The sequence below is a fragment of the Leptopilina boulardi genome, unplaced genomic scaffold (assembly GCF_019393585.1).
Source record: "Leptopilina boulardi isolate dan_hultmark-lab unplaced genomic scaffold, ZJU_Lbou_2.1 LbouV2_156, whole genome shotgun sequence".
Lineage (NCBI taxonomy): Eukaryota > Metazoa > Arthropoda > Insecta > Hymenoptera > Figitidae > Leptopilina > Leptopilina boulardi.
In genome coordinates this window covers 311,759-333,081 of record NW_026137703.1, presented here as the reverse complement: position 1 = coordinate 333,081, position 21,323 = coordinate 311,759, and the positions used below count along the sequence as shown (strand labels likewise).

Here is a 21,323-nt window from a genome sequence, read left to right as displayed (position 1 = left end):
CTGATTACAAATCTGGAATCAGTTTTAAAAAATTCAAAATGGCGGATACAATACGGCGGACGATTTTTTTAAAAAATAATTTAATTGATTTAAAAGTTGTTACTCGGGGGTTTTTAGGGTCGCAGATTACAAATCTAAAGTCAGTTTTTTAAAATGCAATTGTTTAAAATTTTACTTTAAATTATTATTAATAAATTGATGGCTTTAAAGGGTTAAGTAATTGACTCTATATTAAAACAAGTATTAAGTACATGTACATTACTAATTCCAAACAAAGAATATTATGATGAACTAAATATTTACTCGGAAAAATGTAGCAGTACTTCCTCCTTGAACAGCACCATACTTTATCTTTGTTTGCTTTGCAAGATCATCTGCACTTTCAATTGGAGAATCCATCCTTTCAACTGTAAGAAATGCTGCTAAGTTTGCAGTATAAGATGATATCATTATTAATGTGAAGAACCACCACATTCCAGCAACCATTCTCGTTGACATAGCTCTGTAAAAGGTATTAAATGCTGCGGATCAATTCGAACAACTAGGTAATTTAAATTGAGGTTTAGTCATGGAACTATAAATTATAAAATTAAATAAACGTAAAAGCCAGACGTGTTATGTGAATGAAATTGGTGTTAGTGGACTAAAGACAAACTCAATAATACTTATTTTTCTTCAGATAAATGACAATTATCATGAGCCTAAAAAATTATAGGAAACTAGCGTCATATCCTCTCTCGCTAACGCTCGCTCGGTTGAAATTGTACTCATTATTATTTACTTATTTCAGTTCATTCATATGTATTTACTCTATTTCTTAAATTAATATTATAATAAATTTATTATTAATTTTAAGTTTTATATTTTTAAGAAATCTTTAATACTTTTCATAAATAAATAATCTATTTTTATCAATATAATGATTTGTGTTTTGTTCTACATTAGTTTTTTTTATGACTATAAAACGGTTGAAATATAACAAAATTTTAAAAATTTTATTTCCTATTACAATTTCGATGAAAGTTCAAAATGAAAATAGACATAAAATATGAACTACTTTTACAGAGGAAAGAAATATATTAAAAAGATCTGAAAAAAAATTGTTGAAAAAGAATGTGAAAAACGAAAATTCTTGGCCCAGTGACGTCACGAAGACGACAAAACAAACATTTTAATATAATAGAAGATTTGTGAAAAATTTTGAAATAACGATAACTTTAAAAAAAATAAATATTTTTTGATGAGATTTGAAATTGGGATGCATTTTACATGTGAATTACTGAAAAATAACAAAAAAGTTGCAAAATTTGCAAAAAAATATTTTTTGCAAAAAGTTGCAAAAAAAAAAATTCAGATTTTTTTCTAATTCATATGTTTAATTTATGTTTAAATTCTAATTTTGAATCATATCTGAACAAAAATTGTTGAAAAAGAATGTGAAAAACAAAAATTCTTGGCCCAGTGACGTCACGAAGACGACAAAACAAACATTTTAATATAATAGAAGATTTGTGAAAAATTTTGAAATAACGATAACTTTAAAAAAAATAAATATTTTTTGATGAGATTTGAAATTGGGATGCATTTTACATGTGAATTACTGAAAAATAACAAAAAGTTGCAAAATTTGCAAAAAAATATTTTTTGCAAAAAGTTGCAAAAAAAAAAAAATTCAGATTTTTTTCTAATTCATATGTTTAATTTATGTTTAAATTCTAATTTTGAATCATATCTGAACAAAAATTGTTGAAAAAGAATGTGAAAAACGAAAATTCTTGGCCCAGTGACGTCACGAAGACGACAAAACAAACATTTTAATATAATAGAAGATTTGTGAAAAATTTTGAAATAACGATAACTTTAAAAAAAATAAATATTTTTTGATGAGATTTGAAATTGGGATGCATTTTACATGTGAATTACTGAAAAATAACAAAAAGTTGCAAAATTTGCAAAAAAATATTTTTTGCAAAAAGTTGCAAAAAAAAAAAATTCAGATTTTTTTCTAATTCATATGTTTAATTTATGTTTAAATTCTAATTTTGAATCATATCTGAACAAAAATTGTTGAAAAAGAATGTGAAAAACGAAAATTCTTGGCCCAGTGACGTCACGAAGACGACAAAACAAACATTTTAATATAATAGAAGATTTGTGAAAAATTTTGAAATAACGATAACTTTAAAAAAAATAAATATTTTTTGATGAGATTTGAAATTGGGATGCATTTTACATGTGAATTACTGAAAAATAACAAAAAGTTGCAAAATTTGAAACAAAATATTTTTTGCAAAAAGTTGCAAAAAAAAAAAATTCAGATTTTTTTCTAATTCATATGTTTAATTTATGTTTAAATTCTAATTTTGAATCATATCCGAACAAAAATTGTTGAAAAAGAATGTGAAAAACGAAAATTCTTGGCCCAGTGACGTCACGAAGACGACAAAACAAACATTTTAATATAATAGAAGATTTGTGAAAAATTTTGAAATAACGATAACTTTAAAAAAAATAAATATTTTTTGATGAGATTTGAAATTGGGATGCATTTTACATGTGAATTACTGAAAAATAACAAAAAGTTGTAAAATTTGCAAAAAAATATTTTTTGCAAAAAGTTGCAAAAAAAAAAAATTCAGATTTTTTTCTAATTCATATGTTTAATTTATGTTTAAATTCTAATTTTAAATCATATCTGAACAAAAATTGTTGAAAAAGAATGTGAAAAACGAAAATTCTTGGCCCAGTGACGTCACGAAGACGACAAAACAAACATTTTAATATAATAGAAGATTTGTGAAAAATTTTGAAATAACGATAACTTTAAAAAAAATAAATATTTTTTGATGAGATTTGAAATTGGGATGCATTTTACATGTGAATTACTGAAAAATAACAAAAAGTTGCAAAATTTGCAAAAAAATATTTTTTGCAAAAAGTTGCAAAAAAAAAAAATTCAGATTTTTTTCTAATTCATATGTTTAATTTATGTTTAAATTCTAATTTTGAATCATATCCGAACAAAAATTGTTGAAAAAGAATGTGAAAAACGAAAATTCTTGGCCCAGTGACGTCACGAAGACGACAAAACAAACATTTTAATATAATAGAAGATTTGTGAAAAATTTTGAAATAACGATAACTTTAAAAAAAATAAATATTTTTTGATGAGATTTGAAATTGGGATGCATTTTACATGTGAATTACTGAAAAATAACAAAAAGTTGTAAAATTTGCAAAAAAATATTTTTTGCAAAAAGTTGCAAAAAAAAAAAATTCAGATTTTTTTCTAATTCATATGTTTAATTTATGTTTAAATTCTAATTTTAAATCATATCTGAACAAAAATTGTTGAAAAAGAATGTGAAAAACGAAAATTCTTGGCCCAGTGACGTCACGAAGACGACAAAACAAACATTTTAATATAATAGAAGATTTGTGAAAAATTTTGAAATAACGATAACTTTAAAAAAAATAAATATTTTTTGATGAGATTTGAAATTGGGATGCATTTTACATGTGAATTACTGAAAAATAACAAAAAGTTGCAAAATTTGCAAAAAAATATTTTTTGCAAAAAGTTGCAAAAAAAAAAAATTCAGATTTTTTTCTAATTCATATGTTTAATTTATGTTTAAATTCTAATTTTGAATCATATCTGAACAAAAATTGTTGAAAAAGAATGTGAAAAACGAAAATTCTTGGCCCAGTGACGTCACGAAGACGACAAAACAAACATTTTAATATAATAGAAGATTTGTGAAAAATTTTGAAATAACGATAACTTTAAAAAAAATAAATATTTTTTGATGAGATTTGAAATTGGGATGCATTTTACATGTGAATTACTGAAAAATAACAAAAAGTTGCAAAATTTGCAAAAAAATATTTTTTGCAAAAAGTTGCAAAAAAAAAAAATTCAGATTTTTTTCTAATTCATATGTTTAATTTATGTTTAAATTCTAATTTTGAATCATATCTGAACAAAAATTGTTGAAAAAGAATGTGAAAAACGAAAATTCTTGGCCCAGTGACGTCACGAAGACGACAAAACAAACATTTTAATATAATAGAAGATTTGTGAAAAATTTTGAAATAACGATAACTTTAAAAAAAATAAATATTTTTTGATGAGATTTGAAATTGGGATGCATTTTACATGTGAATTACTGAAAAATAACAAAAAAGTTGCAAAATTTGCAAAAAAATATTTTTTGCAAAAAGTTGCAAAAAAAAAAAATTCAGATTTTTTTCTAATTCATATGTTTAATTTATGTTTAAATTCTAATTTTGAATCATATCTGAACAAAAATTGTTGAAAAAGAATGTGAAAAACGAAAATTCTTGGCCCAGTGACGTCACGAAGACGACAAAACAAACATTTTAATATAATAGAAGATTTGTGAAAAATTTTGAAATAACGATAACTTTAAAAAAAATAAATATTTTTTGATGAGATTTGAAATTGGGATGCATTTTACATGTGAATTACTGAAAAATAACAAAAAGTTGCAAAATTTGCAAAAAAATATTTTTTGCAAAAAGTTGCAAAAAACAAAATTCAGATTTTTTTCTAATTCATATGTTTAATTTATGTTTAAATTCTAATTTTGAATCATATCTGAACAAAAATTGTTGAAAAAGAATGTGAAAAACGAAAATTCTTGGCCCAGTGACGTCACGAAGACGACAAAACAAACATTTTAATATAATAGAAGATTTGTGAAAAATTTTGAAATAACGATAACTTTAAAAAAAATAAATATTTTTTGATGAGATTTGAAATTGGGATGCATTTTACATGTGAATTACTGAAAAATAACAAAAAGTTGTAAAATTTGCAAAAAAATATTTTTTGCAAAAAGTTGCAAAAAAAAAAAATTCAGATTTTTTTCTAATTCATATGTTTAATTTATGTTTAAATTCTAATTTTAAATCATATCTGAACAAAAATTGTTGAAAAAGAATGTGAAAAACGAAAATTCTTGGCCCAGTGACGTCACGAAGACGACAAAACAAACATTTTAATATAATAGAAGATTTGTGAAAAATTTTGAAATAACGATAACTTTAAAAAAAATAAATATTTTTTGATGAGATTTGAAATTGGGATGCATTTTACATGTGAATTACTGAAAAATAACAAAAAGTTGCAAAATTTGCAAAAAAATATTTTTTGCAAAAAGTTGCAAAAAAAAAAAATTCAGATTTTTTTCTAATTCATATGTTTAATTTATGTTTAAATTCTAATTTTGAATCATATCTGAACAAAAATTGTTGAAAAAGAATGTGAAAAACGAAAATTCTTGGCCCAGTGACGTCACGAAGACGACAAAACAAACATTTTAATATAATAGAAGATTTGTGAAAAATTTTAAAATAACGATAACTTTAAAAAAAATAAATATTTTTTGATGAGATTTGAAATTGGGATGCATTTTACATGTGAATTACTGAAAAATAACAAAAAGTTGCAAAATTTGCAAAAAAATATTTTTTGCAAAAAGTTGCAAAAAAAAAAAATTCAGATTTTTTTCTAATTCATATGTTTAATTTATGTTTAAATTCTAATTTTGAATCATATCTGAACAAAAATTGTTGAAAAAGAATGTGAAAAACGAAAATTCTTGGCCCAGTGACGTCACGAAGACGACAAAACAAACATTTTAATATAATAGAAGATTTGTGAAAAATTTTGAAATAACGATAACTTTAAAAAAAATAAATATTTTTTGATGAGATTTGAAATTGGGATGCATTTTACATGTGAATTACTGAAAAATAACAAAAAGTTGCAAAATTTGCAAAAAAATATTTTTTGCAAAAAGTTGCAAAAAAAAAAAATTCAGATTTTTTTCTAATTCATATGTTTAATTTATGTTTAAATTCTAATTTTGAATCATATCTGAACAAAAATTGTTGAAAAAGAATGTGAAAAACGAAAATTCTTGGCCCAGTGACGTCACGAAGACGACAAAACAAACATTTTAATATAATAGAAGATTTGTGAAAAATTTTGAAATAACGATAACTTTAAAAAAAATAAATATTTTTTGATGAGATTTGAAATTGGGATGCATTTTACATGTGAATTACTGAAAAATAACAAAAAGTTGCAAAATTTGCAAAAAAATATTTTTTGCAAAAAGTTGCAAAAAAAAAAAATTCAGATTTTTTTCTAATTCATATGTTTAATTTATGTTTAAATTCTAATTTTGAATCATATCTGAACAAAAATTGTTGAAAAAGAATGTGAAAAACGAAAATTCTTGGCCCAGTGACGTCACGAAGACGACAAAACAAACATTTTAATATAATAGAAGATTTGTGAAAAATTTTGAAATAACGATAACTTTAAAAAAAATAAATATTTTTTGATGAGATTTGAAATTGGGATGCATTTTACATGTGAATTACTGAAAAATAACAAAAAGTTGCAAAATTTGCAAAAAAATATTTTTTGCAAAAAGTTGCAAAAAAAAAAAATTCAGATTTTTTTCTAATTCATATGTTTAATTTATGTTTAAATTCTAATTTTGAATCATATCTGAACAAAAATTGTTGAAAAAGAATGTGAAAAACGAAAATTCTTGGCCCAGTGACGTCACGAAGACGACAAAACAAACATTTTAATATAATAGAAGAGAAGATTTGTGAAAAATTTTGAAATAACGATAACTTTAAAAAAAATAAATATTTTTTGATGAGATTTGAAATTGGGATGCATTTTACATGTGAATTACTGAAAAATAACAAAAAGTTGCAAAATTTGCAAAAAAATATTTTTTGCAAAAAGTTGCAAAAAAAAAAAATTCAGATTTTTTTCTAATTCATATGTTTAATTTATGTTTAAATTCTAATTTTGAATCATATCTGAACAAAAATTGTTGAAAAAGAATGTGAAAAACGAAAATTCTTGGCCCAGTGACGTCACGAAGACGACAAAACAAACATTTTAATATAATAGAAGATTTGTGAAAAATTTTGAAATAACGATAACTTTAAAAAAAATAAATATTTTTTGATGAGATTTGAAATTGGGATGCATTTTACATGTGAATTACTGAAAAATAACAAAAAGTTGCAAAATTTGCAAAAAAATATTTTTTGCAAAAAGTTGCAAAAAAAAAAAATTCAGATTTTTTTCTAATTCATATGTTTAATTTATGTTTAAATTCTAATTTTGAATCATATCTGAACAAAAATTGTTGAAAAAGAATGTGAAAAACGAAAATTCTTGGCCCAGTGACGTCACGAAGACGACAAAACAAATATTTTAATATAATAGAAGATTTGTGAAAAATTTTGAAATAACGATAACTTTAAAAAAAATAAATATTTTTTGATGAGATTTGAAATTGGGATGCATTTTACATGTGAATTACTGAAAAATAACAAAAAGTTGCAAAATTTGCAAAAAAATATTTTTTGCAAAAAGTTGCAAAAAACAAAATTCAGATTTTTTTCTAATTCATATGTTTAATTTATGTTTAAATTCTAATTTTGAATCATATCTGAACAAAAATTGTTGAAAAAGAATGTGAAAAACGAAAATTCTTGGCCCAGTGACGTCACGAAGACGACAAAACAAACATTTTAATATAATAGAAGATTTGTGAAAAATTTTGAAATAACGATAACTTTAAAAAAAATAAATATTTTTTGATGAGATTTGAAATTGGGATGCATTTTACATGTGAATTACTGAAAAATAACAAAAAGTTGTAAAATTTGCAAAAAAATATTTTTTGCAAAAAGTTGCAAAAAAAAAAATTCAGATTTTTTTCTAATTCATATGTTTAATTTATGTTTAAATTCTAATTTTAAATCATATCTGAACAAAAATTGTTGAAAAAGAATGTGAAAAACGAAAATTCTTGGCCCAGTGACGTCACGAAGACGACAAAACAAACATTTTAATATAATAGAAGATTTGTGAAAAATTTTGAAATAACGATAACTTTAAAAAAAATAAATATTTTTTGATGAGATTTGAAATTGGGATGCATTTTACATGTGAATTACTGAAAAATAACAAAAAGTTGCAAAATTTGCAAAAAAATATTTTTTGCAAAAAGTTGCAAAAAAAAAAAATTCAGATTTTTTTCTAATTCATATGTTTAATTTATGTTTAAATTCTAATTTTGAATCATATCTGAACAAAAATTGTTGAAAAAGAATGTGAAAAACGAAAATTCTTGGCCCAGTGACGTCACGAAGACGACAAAACAAACATTTTAATATAATAGAAGATTTGTGAAAAATTTTAAAATAACGATAACTTTAAAAAAAATAAATATTTTTTGATGAGATTTGAAATTGGGATGCATTTTACATGTGAATTACTGAAAAATAACAAAAAGTTGCAAAATTTGCAAAAAAATATTTTTTGCAAAAAGTTGCAAAAAAAAAAAATTCAGATTTTTTTCTAATTCATATGTTTAATTTATGTTTAAATTCTAATTTTGAATCATATCTGAACAAAAATTGTTGAAAAAGAATGTGAAAAACGAAAATTCTTGGCCCAGTGACGTCACGAAGACGACAAAACAAACATTTTAATATAATAGAAGATTTGTGAAAAATTTTGAAATAACGATAACTTTAAAAAAAATAAATATTTTTTGATGAGATTTGAAATTGGGATGCATTTTACATGTGAATTACTGAAAAATAACAAAAAGTTGCAAAATTTGCAAAAAAATATTTTTTGCAAAAAGTTGCAAAAAAAAAAAATTCAGATTTTTTTCTAATTCATATGTTTAATTTATGTTTAAATTCTAATTTTGAATCATATCTGAACAAAAATTGTTGAAAAAGAATGTGAAAAACGAAAATTCTTGGCCCAGTGACGTCACGAAGACGACAAAACAAACATTTTAATATAATAGAAGATTTGTGAAAAATTTTGAAATAACGATAACTTTAAAAAAAATAAATATTTTTTGATGAGATTTGAAATTGGGATGCATTTTACATGTGAATTACTGAAAAATAACAAAAAGTTGCAAAATTTGCAAAAAAATATTTTTTGCAAAAAGTTGCAAAAAAAAAAAATTCAGATTTTTTTCTAATTCATATGTTTAATTTATGTTTAAATTCTAATTTTGAATCATATCTGAACAAAAATTGTTGAAAAAGAATGTGAAAAACGAAAATTCTTGGCCCAGTGACGTCACGAAGACGACAAAACAAACATTTTAATATAATAGAAGAGAAGATTTGTGAAAAATTTTGAAATAACGATAACTTTAAAAAAAATAAATATTTTTTGATGAGATTTGAAATTGGGATGCATTTTACATGTGAATTACTGAAAAATAACAAAAAGTTGCAAAATTTGCAAAAAAATATTTTTTGCAAAAAGTTGCAAAAAAAAAAATTCAGATTTTTTTCTAATTCATATGTTTAATTTATGTTTAAATTCTAATTTTGAATCATATCTGAACAAAAATTGTTGAAAAAGAATGTGAAAAACGAAAATTCTTGGCCCAGTGACGTCACGAAGACGACAAAACAAACATTTTAATATAATAGAAGATTTGTGAAAAATTTTGAAATAACGATAACTTTAAAAAAAATAAATATTTTTTGATGAGATTTGAAATTGGGATGCATTTTACATGTGAATTACTGAAAAATAACAAAAAAGTTGCAAAATTTGCAAAAAAATATTTTTTGCAAAAAGTTGCAAAAAACAAAATTCAGATTTTTTTCTAATTCATATGTTTAATTTATGTTTAAATTCTAATTTTGAATCATATCTGAACAAAAATTGTTGAAAAAGAATGTGAAAAACGAAAATTCTTGGCCCAGTGACGTCACGAAGACGACAAAACAAACATTTTAATATAATAATAGAAGAAGAAGATTTGTGAAAAATTTTGAAATAACGATAATTTTAAAAAAAATAAATATTTTTTGATGAGATTTGAAATTGGGATGCATTTTACATGTGAATTACTGAAAAATAACAAAAAGTTGCAAAATTTGCAAAAAAATATTTTTTGCAAAAAGTTGCAAAAAAAAAAAATTCAGATTTTTTTCTAATTCATATGTTTAATTTATGTTTAAATTCTAATTTTGAATCATATCTGAACAAAAATTGTTGAAAAAGAATGTGAAAAACGAAATTTCTTGGCCCAGTGACGTCACGAAGACGACAAAACAAACATTTTAATATAATAGAAGATTTGTGAAAAATTTTGAAATAACGATAACTTTAAAAAAATAAATATTTTTTGATGAGATTTGAAATTGGGATGCATTTTACATGTGAATTACTGAAAAATAACAAAAAGTTGCAAAATTTGCAAAAAAATATTTTTTGCAAAAAGTTGCAAAAAAAAAAAATTCAGATTTTTTTCTAATTCATATGTTTAATTTATATTTAAATTCTAATTTTGAATCATATCTGAACAAAAATTGTTGAAAAAGAATGTGAAAAACGAAAATTCTTGGCCCAGTGACGTCACGAAGACGACAAAACAAACATTTTAATATAATAGAAGATTTGTGAAAAATTTTGAAATAACGATAACTTTAAAAAAAATAAATATTTTTTGATGAGATTTGAAATTGGGATGCATTTTACATGTGAATTACTGAAAAATAACAAAAAGTTGCAAAATTTGCAAAAAAATATTTTTTGCAAAAAGTTGCAAAAAAACAAAATTCAGATTTTTTTCTAATTCATATGTTTAATTTATGTTTAAATTCTAATTTTGAATCATATCTGAACAAAAATTGTTGAAAAAGAATGTGAAAAACGAAAATTCTTGACCCAGTGACGTCACGAAGACGACAAAACAAACATTTTAATATAATAGAAGATTTGTGAAAAATTTTGAAATAACGATAACTTTAAAAAAAATAAATATTTTTTGATGAGATTTGAAATTGGGATGCATTTTACATGTGAATTACTGAAAAATAACAAAAAAGTTGCAAAATTTGCAAAAAAATATTTTTTGCAAAAAGTTGCAAAAAAAAAAATTCAGATTTTTTTCTAATTCATATGTTTAATTTATGTTTAAATTCTAATTTTGAATCATATCTGAACAAAAATTGTTGAAAAAGAATGTGAAAAACGAAAATTCTTGGCCCAGTGACGTCACGAAGACGACAAAACAAACATTTTAATATAATAGAAGATTTGTGAAAAATTTTGAAATAACGATAACTTTAAAAAAAATAAATATTTTTTGATGAGATTTGAAATTGGGATGCATTTTACATGTGAATTACTGAAAAATAACAAAAAAGTTGCAAAATTTGCAAAAAAATATTTTTTGCAAAAAGTTGCAAAAAAAAAAATTCAGATTTTTTTCTAATTCATATGTTTAATTTATGTTTAAATTCTAATTTTGAATCATATCTGAACAAAAATTGTTGAAAAAGAATGTGAAAAACGAAAATTCTTGGCCCAGTGACGTCACGAAGACGACAAAACAAACATTTTAATATAATAGAAGATTTGTGAAAAATTTTGAAATAACGATAACTTTAAAAAAAATAAATATTTTTTGATGAGATTTGAAATTGGGATGCATTTTACATGTGAATTACTGAAAAATAACAAAAAAGTTGCAAAATTTGCAAAAAAATATTTTTTGCAAAAAGTTGCAAAAAAAAAAATTCAGATTTTTTTCTAATTCATATGTTTAATTTATGTTTAAATTCTAATTTTGAATCATATCTGAACAAAAATTGTTGAAAAAGAATGTGAAAAACGAAAATTCTTGGCCCAGTGACGTCACGAAGACGACAAAACAAACATTTTAATATAATAGAAGATTTGTGAAAAATTTTGAAATAACGATAACTTTAAAAAAAATAAATATTTTTTGATGAGATTTGAAATTGGGATGCATTTTACATGTGAATTACTGAAAAATAACAAAAAAGTTGCAAAATTTGCAAAAAAATATTTTTTGCAAAATTTGCAAAAAAATATTTTTTGCAAAAAGTTGCAAAAAAAAAAATTCAGATTTTTTTCTAATTCATATGTTTAATTTATGTTTAAATTCTAATTTTGAATCATATCTGAACAAAAATTGTTGAAAAAGAATGTGAAAAACGAAAATTCTTGGCCCAGTGACGTCACGAAGACGACAAAACAAACATTTTAATATAATAGAAGATTTGTGAAAAATTTTGAAATAACGATAACTTTAAAAAAAATAAATATTTTTTGATGAGATTTGAAATTGGGATGCATTTTACATGTGAATTACTGAAAAATAACAAAAAAGTTGCAAAATTTGCAAAAAAATATTTTTTGCAAAAAGTTGCAAAAAAAAAAATTCAGATTTTTTTCTAATTCATATGTTTAATTTATGTTTAAATTCTAATTTTGAATCATATCTGAACAAAAATTGTTGAAAAAGAATGTGAAAAACGAAAATTCTTGGCCCAGTAACGTCACGAAGACGACAAAACAAACATTTTAATATAATAGAAGATTTGTGAAAAATTTTGAAATAACGATAACTTTAAAAAAAATAATTATTTTTTGATGAGATTTGAAATTGGGATGCATTTTACATGTGAATTACTGAAAAATAACAAAAAAGTTGCAAAATTTGCAAAAAAATATTTTTTGCAAAAAGTTGCAAAAAAAAAAATTCAGATTTTTTTCTAATTCATATGTTTAATTTATGTTTAAATTCTAATTTTGAATCATATCTGAACAAAAATTGTTGAAAAAGAATGTGAAAAACGAAAATTCTTGGCCCAGTGACGTCACGAAGACGACAAAACAAACATTTTAATATAATAGAAGATTTGTGAAAAATTTTGAAATAACGATAACTTTAAAAAAAATAAATATTTTTTGATGAGATTTGAAATTGGGATGCATTTTACATGTGAATTACTGAAAAATAACAAAAAAGTTGCAAAATTTGCAAAAAAATATTTTTTGCAAAAAGTTGCAAAAAAAAAAATTCAGATTTTTTTCTAATTCATATGTTTAATTTATGTTTAAATTCTAATTTTGAATCATATCTGAACAAAAATTGTTGAAAAAGAATGTGAAAAACGAAAATTCTTGGCCCAGTGACGTCACGAAGACGACAAAACAAACATTTTAATATAATAGAAGATTTGTGAAAAATTTTGAAATAACGATAACTTTAAAAAAAATAAATATTTTTTGATGAGATTTGAAATTGGGATGCATTTTACATGTGAATTACTGAAAAATAACAAAAAAGTTGCAAAATTTGCAAAAAAATATTTTTTGCAAAAAGTTGCAAAAAAAAAAATTCAGATTTTTTTCTAATTCATATGTTTAATTTATGTTTAAATTCTAATTTTGAATCATATCTGAACAAAAATTGTTGAAAAAGAATGTGAAAAACGAAAATTCTTGGCCCAGTGACGTCACGAAGACGACAAAACAAACATTTTAATATAATAGAAGATTTGTGAAAAATTTTGAAATAACGATAACTTTAAAAAAAATAAATATTTTTTGATGAGATTTGAAATTGGGATGCATTTTACATGTGAATTACTGAAAAATAACAAAAAAGTTGCAAAATTTGCAAAAAAATATTTTTTGCAAAAAGTTGCAAAAAAAAAAATTCAGATTTTTTTCTAATTCATATGTTTAATTTATGTTTAAATTCTAATTTTGAATCATATCTGAACAAAAATTGTTGAAAAAGAATGTGAAAAACGAAAATTCTTGGCCCAGTGACGTCACGAAGACGACAAAACAAACATTTTAATATAATAGAAGAAGATTTGTGAAAAATTTTGAAATAACGATAACTTTAAAAAAAATAAATATTTTTTGATGAGATTTGAAATTGGGATGCATTTTACATGTGAATTACTGAAAAATAACAAAAAAGTTGCAAAATTTGCAAAAAAATATTTTTTGCAAAATTTGCAAAAAAATATTTTTTGCAAAAAGTTGCAAAAAAAAAAATTCAGATTTTTTTCTAATTCATATGTTTAATTTATGTTTAAATTCTAATTTTGAATCATATCTGAACAAAAATTGTTGAAAAAGAATGTGAAAAACGAAAATTCTTGGCCCAGTGACGTCACGAAGACGACAAAACAAACATTTTAATATAATAGAAGATTTGTGAAAAATTTTGAAATAACGATAACTTTAAAAAAAATAAATATTTTTTGATGAGATTTGAAATTGGGATGCATTTTACATGTGAATTACTGAAAAATAACAAAAAAGTTGCAAAATTTGCAAAAAAATATTTTTTGCAAAAAGTTGCAAAAAAAAAAATTCAGATTTTTTTCTAATTCATATGTTTAATTTATGTTTAAATTCTAATTTTGAATCATATCTGAACAAAAATTGTTGAAAAAGAATGTGAAAAACGAAAATTCTTGGCCCAGTAACGTCACGAAGACGACAAAACAAACATTTTAATATAATAGAAGATTTGTGAAAAATTTTGAAATAACGATAACTTTAAAAAAAATAAATATTTTTTGATGAGATTTGAAATTGGGATGCATTTTACATGTGAATTACTGAAAAATAACAAAAAAGTTGCAAAATTTGCAAAAAAATATTTTTTGCAAAAAGTTGCAAAAAAAAAAATTCAGATTTTTTTCTAATTCATATGTTTAATTTATGTTTAAATTCTAATTTTGAATCATATCTGAACAAAAATTGTTGAAAAAGAATGTGAAAAACGAAAATTCTTGGCCCAGTGACGTCACGAAGACGACAAAACAAACATTTTAATATAATAGAAGATTTGTGAAAAATTTTGAAATAACGATAACTTTAAAAAAAATAAATATTTTTTGATGAGATTTGAAATTGGGATGCATTTTACATGTGAATTACTGAAAAATAACAAAAAAGTTGCAAAATTTGCAAAAAAATATTTTTTGCAAAAAGTTGCAAAAAAAAAAATTCAGATTTTTTTCTAATTCATATGTTTAATTTATGTTTAAATTCTAATTTTGAATCATATCTGAACAAAAATTGTTGAAAAAGAATGTGAAAAACGAAAATTCTTGGCCCAGTGACGTCACGAAGACGACAAAACAAACATTTTAATATAATAGAAGATTTGTGAAAAATTTTGAAATAACGATAACTTTAAAAAAAATAAATATTTTTTGATGAGATTTGAAATTGGGATGCATTTTACATGTGAATTACTGAAAAATAACAAAAAGTTGCAAAATTTGCAAAAAAATATTTTTTGCAAAAAGTTGCAAAAAACAAAATTCAGATTTTTTTCTAATTCATATGTTTAATTTATGTTTAAATTCTAATTTTGAATCATATCTGAACAAAAATTGTTGAAAAAGAATGTGAAAAACGAAAATTCTTGGCCCAGTGACGTCACGAAGACGACAAAACAAACATTTTAATATAATAGAAGATTTGTGAAAAATTTTGAAATAACGATAACTTTAAAAAAAATAAATATTTTTTGATGAGATTTGAAATTGGGATGCATTTTACATGTGAATTACTGAAAAATAACAAAAAGTTGTAAAATTTGCAAAAAAATATTTTTTGCAAAAAGTTGCAAAAAAAAAAAATTCAGATTTTTTTCTAATTCATATGTTTAATTTATGTTTAAATTCTAATTTTAAATCATATCTGAACAAAAATTGTTGAAAAAGAATGTGAAAAACGAAAATTCTTGGCCCAGTGACGTCACGAAGACGACAAAACAAACATTTTAATATAATAGAAGATTTGTGAAAAATTTTGAAATAACGATAACTTTAAAAAAAATAAATATTTTTTGATGAGATTTGAAATTGGGATGCATTTTACATGTGAATTACTGAAAAATAACAAAAAGTTGCAAAATTTGCAAAAAAATATTTTTTGCAAAAAGTTGCAAAAAAAAAATTCAGATTTTTTTCTAATTCATATGTTTAATTTATGTTTAAATTCTAATTTTGAATCATATCTGAACAAAAATTGTTGAAAAAGAATGTGAAAAACGAAAATTCTTGGCCCAGTGACGTCACGAAGACGACAAAACAAACATTTTAATATAATAGAAGATATGGTTACAAGTTGCACTATTGTTTTACCTCTTTTATTAGTTATAATATGGTATAAGAGATGATCTCGCCCTATCGATCAATTGAATTAGCGATTCAGTTAGCTCTTGTTTTCAAATTTAAATAGGGAGTATGTGATGAGTCAAAAAAATCGAATCTAATTCCTGTGAATCTCCACGTTTTAAGACTTTTTAATGTCAAAAAATAGGTTTTACGAAAGTATATGGCTCAAAATTTCTAAAATGAGCTACTAATTTTTCGATGGCGAGATTTTTATATGTTATATCAATAATTTTATAATATTTTCGAATCAAAATAAGATTCTTAAGTTGTTTGGCAAAATTTTAATTTTTTTAAGAGTTATTGATTAAACAATTTTTAAGCATCCAATTAGTAAAAAAAGCTTTTCTACGGTTCTACTTGATGAAATTAGCTAAAATTTAGTATGAGTAATATACAATAATCATGCTTTCAAACAAAAAAAATTGGTTTGATCCTGTCCATAATTTTTTTAAAATAACAACAATTATTATAAACAAATAAAATAAACTTCTGCGCCTAATTTCGTATTTTTTTTCAATTATGATTCCCTACTTTATCCCGAGTATTTCAAAAAAAAGAAAAGTCAGTATATTACATTTGGTCAAAAGTTATTAATATATTTGTGATTGCGCTCCGCCAACTACGTGCTACGCCGCCACAGTGGGGATTAACACGGCCGTGGACAAATTAACATAGAGCCTACAAATTTCAAACGATTTTGACGTTCTTGGTCTTGTTTTAAAGATCATAAAATTCTACATTACGTCTTTGATTTTATTTTTTGAAAAAAAAATTTTAATTGTTTATTTAATGTTAAAGTTGAAAAAGTTTTTTTCCTCCTCCTCCTAGTTAATAAATATACTCTTTAAATCTGATACCGAAAAAGGTCATTCACGTTAAATATGAAATGCATAGGTTTAATCTCGCGAAAAACGAAACCACGAAGAAAATGTTTTTTACACATTTCGCGGGTTCTTCATTATTTTTGTGTAATACTAATCCGAAATTTTCAAGCAACACAACTGTCAACCTAAGTTGACGCACGTTTCCCCTTCTACTACTTTTGCGGGTAACCGGAATCGGAAGTGATGAAAAAATATGATTTACTATTGGTCAAAATGAGCGGAATCTTTTAAAACGCTTTTAATAAATCCATTTTAAACAACCGCGCTCATTTCAAACCAATCAAATAAATTTTGGATTAAATTCAGTTCCAGTCACCCTTTACCAATCACAGTTCAGCTCGACTTGCGTCAACTCTCCCTTGAGGATTTTTACGAAACAGGGTGTCGATTATGTAATTTGATTTGATGCTGACGTCAAAGTCAAATTTAATTCGAGAAATTCATTTTTTGATTTGATTTTGACGTCAAATTCAAATTTATTTCGACGTCAAAATCAAATCAAAAATAAATTTGAATTTGACATCAAAATCAAATTAACAAATGAATTTCTCGAAATAAATTTGACTTTAAAATACTTTTTCCCAAAACACGGACACTTTTTACAAAATCGGCAAAAACACCAAGGATCCTTATTTTATAAATTTCCATAATCCGAAAGATTGTGCAAATCCATAAAGAAAACGCGATTGTAAAACGAAAAGTAGCAAAGTAATATAATGACAGCTTCATTACGTTCTGCCGCCATTAGATGGCAGAAGCATCGAAGTATGATAAGCTAGAGTCCTAGACGTTTTTCTCTCGTGTAGAGCAAGAAGAATCGACAGCGATTTTTCTCTCACATAGCGCGTTAGAAAGAGAATGTTCGCGCGCGTAACAGGCTTATGGATCACGCATATTTGATATGCTAAATAAATTAAATTTACTGAGTGTGAAATATTGTTGTTATTAACCCTTATTTATGTGAAGACAACCCTGTAGTGATTTCTTCTGGAATATTTTAACCCTTTCGTTCCCATGGGACATATATGTCCCACCTACAAAAACCTCAATAACTCTGAACAAAATTAATATTTCTAAGTCTGCTTTGAGGCATTTTCTTCAGGAAGAATAGTGCTTTCAAAATTTCTAGACCAGATGATGTCTAAAAATTTCTATTGTTTAAAAAAATATATAAATAATTATTAAAAATGACCAATTTTTAAAATCGTTCAGATTCGCCTGAAATTTGTTACTCGGGGGTTTTTGGGGTCGCTGATGACGAATCCGGTGTTAGTTTTTGAAAATTCAAAATGGCGGATCCATTGAACATGTTAAAGACGTCCTTTGGATGCCTTTTTGATGTATTTGAGACATTATCATCAAAGTCCCCAGGATGTCCGCGGACAAAAAAGACGTCTTTTAGACGTCTCAGTGCCCACTGGGTTGGGTTTTTAAAATTTTTAATTTTTGACCATAAATTCGGATTCAGCGTTTAAAATACCTTAAATAATGTCAGTGTTATGTATATCTGTTATTTTTGGTTTTTTTAAGTTTTTTATAACTACGTGTATAGACGTATCTCACAGTGAGAGCCCACCTTACAAAAGTACGTCTATAGACGTACCTCACAGTCAAGAGGTTAAGAACGGTCAGTACATTGGCAATAATAAGATTTTTCATCGACTTAAAAATGCTACACAAAAATCTTATGACATAATGCTTTTAGATAAAAAAATTTAAACAAAATGTTAAACAAAATGAAATTACATTAATTTTCTTCAAATACAGGGAACTTAAATTGGGTGAAGATCATTGAAATCCAATTTTTTTACGGAAACATATTAACTAAAGTTAAATTACTTATTCTTTATAAAGTTCAGTTTTATACAAATATTTAAATATTTGTGATATTACACAACGTTTCCCTTAAAAAACGAAAAATTCAATTGAGTCAAAATTCGTTAAGTGGACAACTGATTTGTCGATGGTCAAGCTTTTCTTATAAAATTAATATTTTTCTGTTTGTAACAATAAATAAAAAATACAAGCACAATAGTTTTGCAAATTTATAATTTTTGTTGGACATATTTATTTATTTTTGTACAAAGGTAAACACGCGGTCCTATTGGACCATTTGTGGGAAACCATTTCTAAATTAAATATAAAAAAAACATACCAGTACAGTAGATTCATAATGTTATAAGGTGGCATGTGATGGATATCTCGTTTTTTTATTTAATTTTTATCGGAAAGCTGAGATTTTTTCCCACAAAATACTTTATTTTTAAAAAACTGGTTTTTTTCCGAGAAATTAAATATTGAAAGTCGCGCGAAGCCACTCTGCCTCGCGCCACTTATCCAGTCAAATTAGTCAAAAAACAAGGCATATCATGTTTTAACTCAGAACCTCAATTTTCTTTGCTCAAATCCTTCATTTTAGGGTAAAAATAAAGTATATAAATTTGGTGCTTCAAATTCATACCGGAACCTAAAATTATTTTAAGAAATATGTGCAAAAAGTCAGTTTTTTCAAATTGCCGCATTCTATGACATTTTAGTATAAAAATAGTTATTATAAAAGAGAAAGTGTATACAATAAAATAATCAACTGTTTCTATTTACCCCTAAAGAGCAAAGTTGAAAAATTTAGAGGTAAATAGAAACAGTTGATTATTGCGATTTAATGATACCCATATTTTCTATTACCACATAAAATTGTTCCACAGAAGTTATATAATAACTAAGTACACAAAAAACCGAAAGTATTGCGATTTGAAAAAATATGTTATTAGTGAAACTTAGCAAATCTGTCTCTATTTACCCCAACTGACCTTAATAGCTCTAACAATTTCCGAGATATAGTCTTTCAAAGTTGACCCTTTTGAGTATTTACATAGAATCTCTTTTTAATTCCATTGTATTAGTATATAGAATCTCATTTTAATACCATTGTATTAGTACATAGAATCTCATTTTAATACCATTGTATTAGTACATAGAATCTCATTTTAATACCATTGTATTAGTATATAGAATCTCATTTTAATACCATTATATTAGTACATAGAATTTCATTTTAATACCATTGTATTAGGACATAGAATCTCATTTTAATACCATTGTATTTAAAATCTCAATACGGTCAACTTTGAGAGACTGTATCTCAGAACCCTCACAACACAAGGATATTCAGGATATCCCTGGGACGTCCTGGGGATATCCATTTGCTTTTGGCGATTCGGATATCCCTAAGATATCCTCTGGAAATCCATGGACATCTCTAAGATATCCCAGGGATATCCAAACCGCCGAAAACAAATCGATATCCCCAGGACGTCCCAAGGATATCCTGAATATCCTTTTGTTGTGAGGGAAACTATTAAAGCTATTACATTGTTTTTTTTGCAAATTGTCAGGAATTTAGTCAGCTTTAACTTCTCTGTTGGTCATTTTTTCAAAAAATCATTTGGTTCAAAGCTATATTGGAAAAACAGAAAAATACCGGATTTTGACTAAAATCTTGAAAAAATAGGATTTTTTTTGAGCTACAGGGTTCATTTTCTTATCAAATTACTCAGAATTTTATACACTTTCTTTTTTATAATAACTATTTTTATACCAAAATGTCATGGAATGCGTCAATTTTAAGAAAACTGATTTTTTGCACATATTTCTTAAAAAAAATTTATGTTCCGGTATGAATTTGAAGTACCAAATTTAGATACTTTAATTTTACCCTAAAATGAAGAGTTTAAGCAAAAAAATTAAGGTTTTGAGTTAAGGGGGGAAACTCGTGTAAATGCATGTTTTTTCAGGAATTTTTTTTAAAAAACTGGTCAAATTTATTGAAACAAAGTAAAAGCATACCTTAAAGTACACAATATGAGCTTTATAAAAAAAATTTTTATTAAAAAATATTACAAAATGGCGGTGTTAAAGGCGTTTGAAGTTGCATCCTTGATTTTGCGCCGTGGAATGTAACTCAGCCAATTTTTAACCGATTTTAATCATACTTACCACAAATCTTCTTTATCTTACTGGCTATTGCATGACGAGCTTTTTTTTAACAAAAATTTTTTAACAATTGTTTTTTACAATGTTTATAAAAGAAAAAAGTGATTTTTTTTCAAAATGGTCCCAAATTTCCCAAAAAAATTTTTTTTTAGTTTTCTCTTCGTCATGCAAAGCGTATTTGCGTATTTTAACGGTAAAAATTTTGATTTTTAATTTTAGTTGAGATTTGTGACATGTAGGCTGCACGGCGCAAAATCAAGGATGCAACTTCAAACGCCTTTAACACCGCCATTTTGTAATATTTTTTAATAAAAATTTTTTTTATAAAGCTCATATTGTGTACTTTAAGGTATGCTTTTAATT

General features: G+C 24.2%; 1 protein-coding gene across 2 annotated transcripts in view; it reads right to left on the bottom strand.

Annotated features, from left to right (window-relative positions):
* Window positions 1–21,323, bottom strand: part of LOC127276932 (glutamate receptor ionotropic, kainate 2-like) — a 588,544-nt gene that overhangs the window by 282,515 nt on the left and 284,706 nt on the right. For both annotated transcript variants that reach the window (XM_051297684.1, XM_051297685.1), the window contains exon 8: window positions 304–502. In XM_051297684.1, the coding sequence (XP_051153641.1) occupies window positions 304–502 (199 nt within the window). The remainder of the gene's footprint in view (window positions 1–303; window positions 503–21,323) is intronic.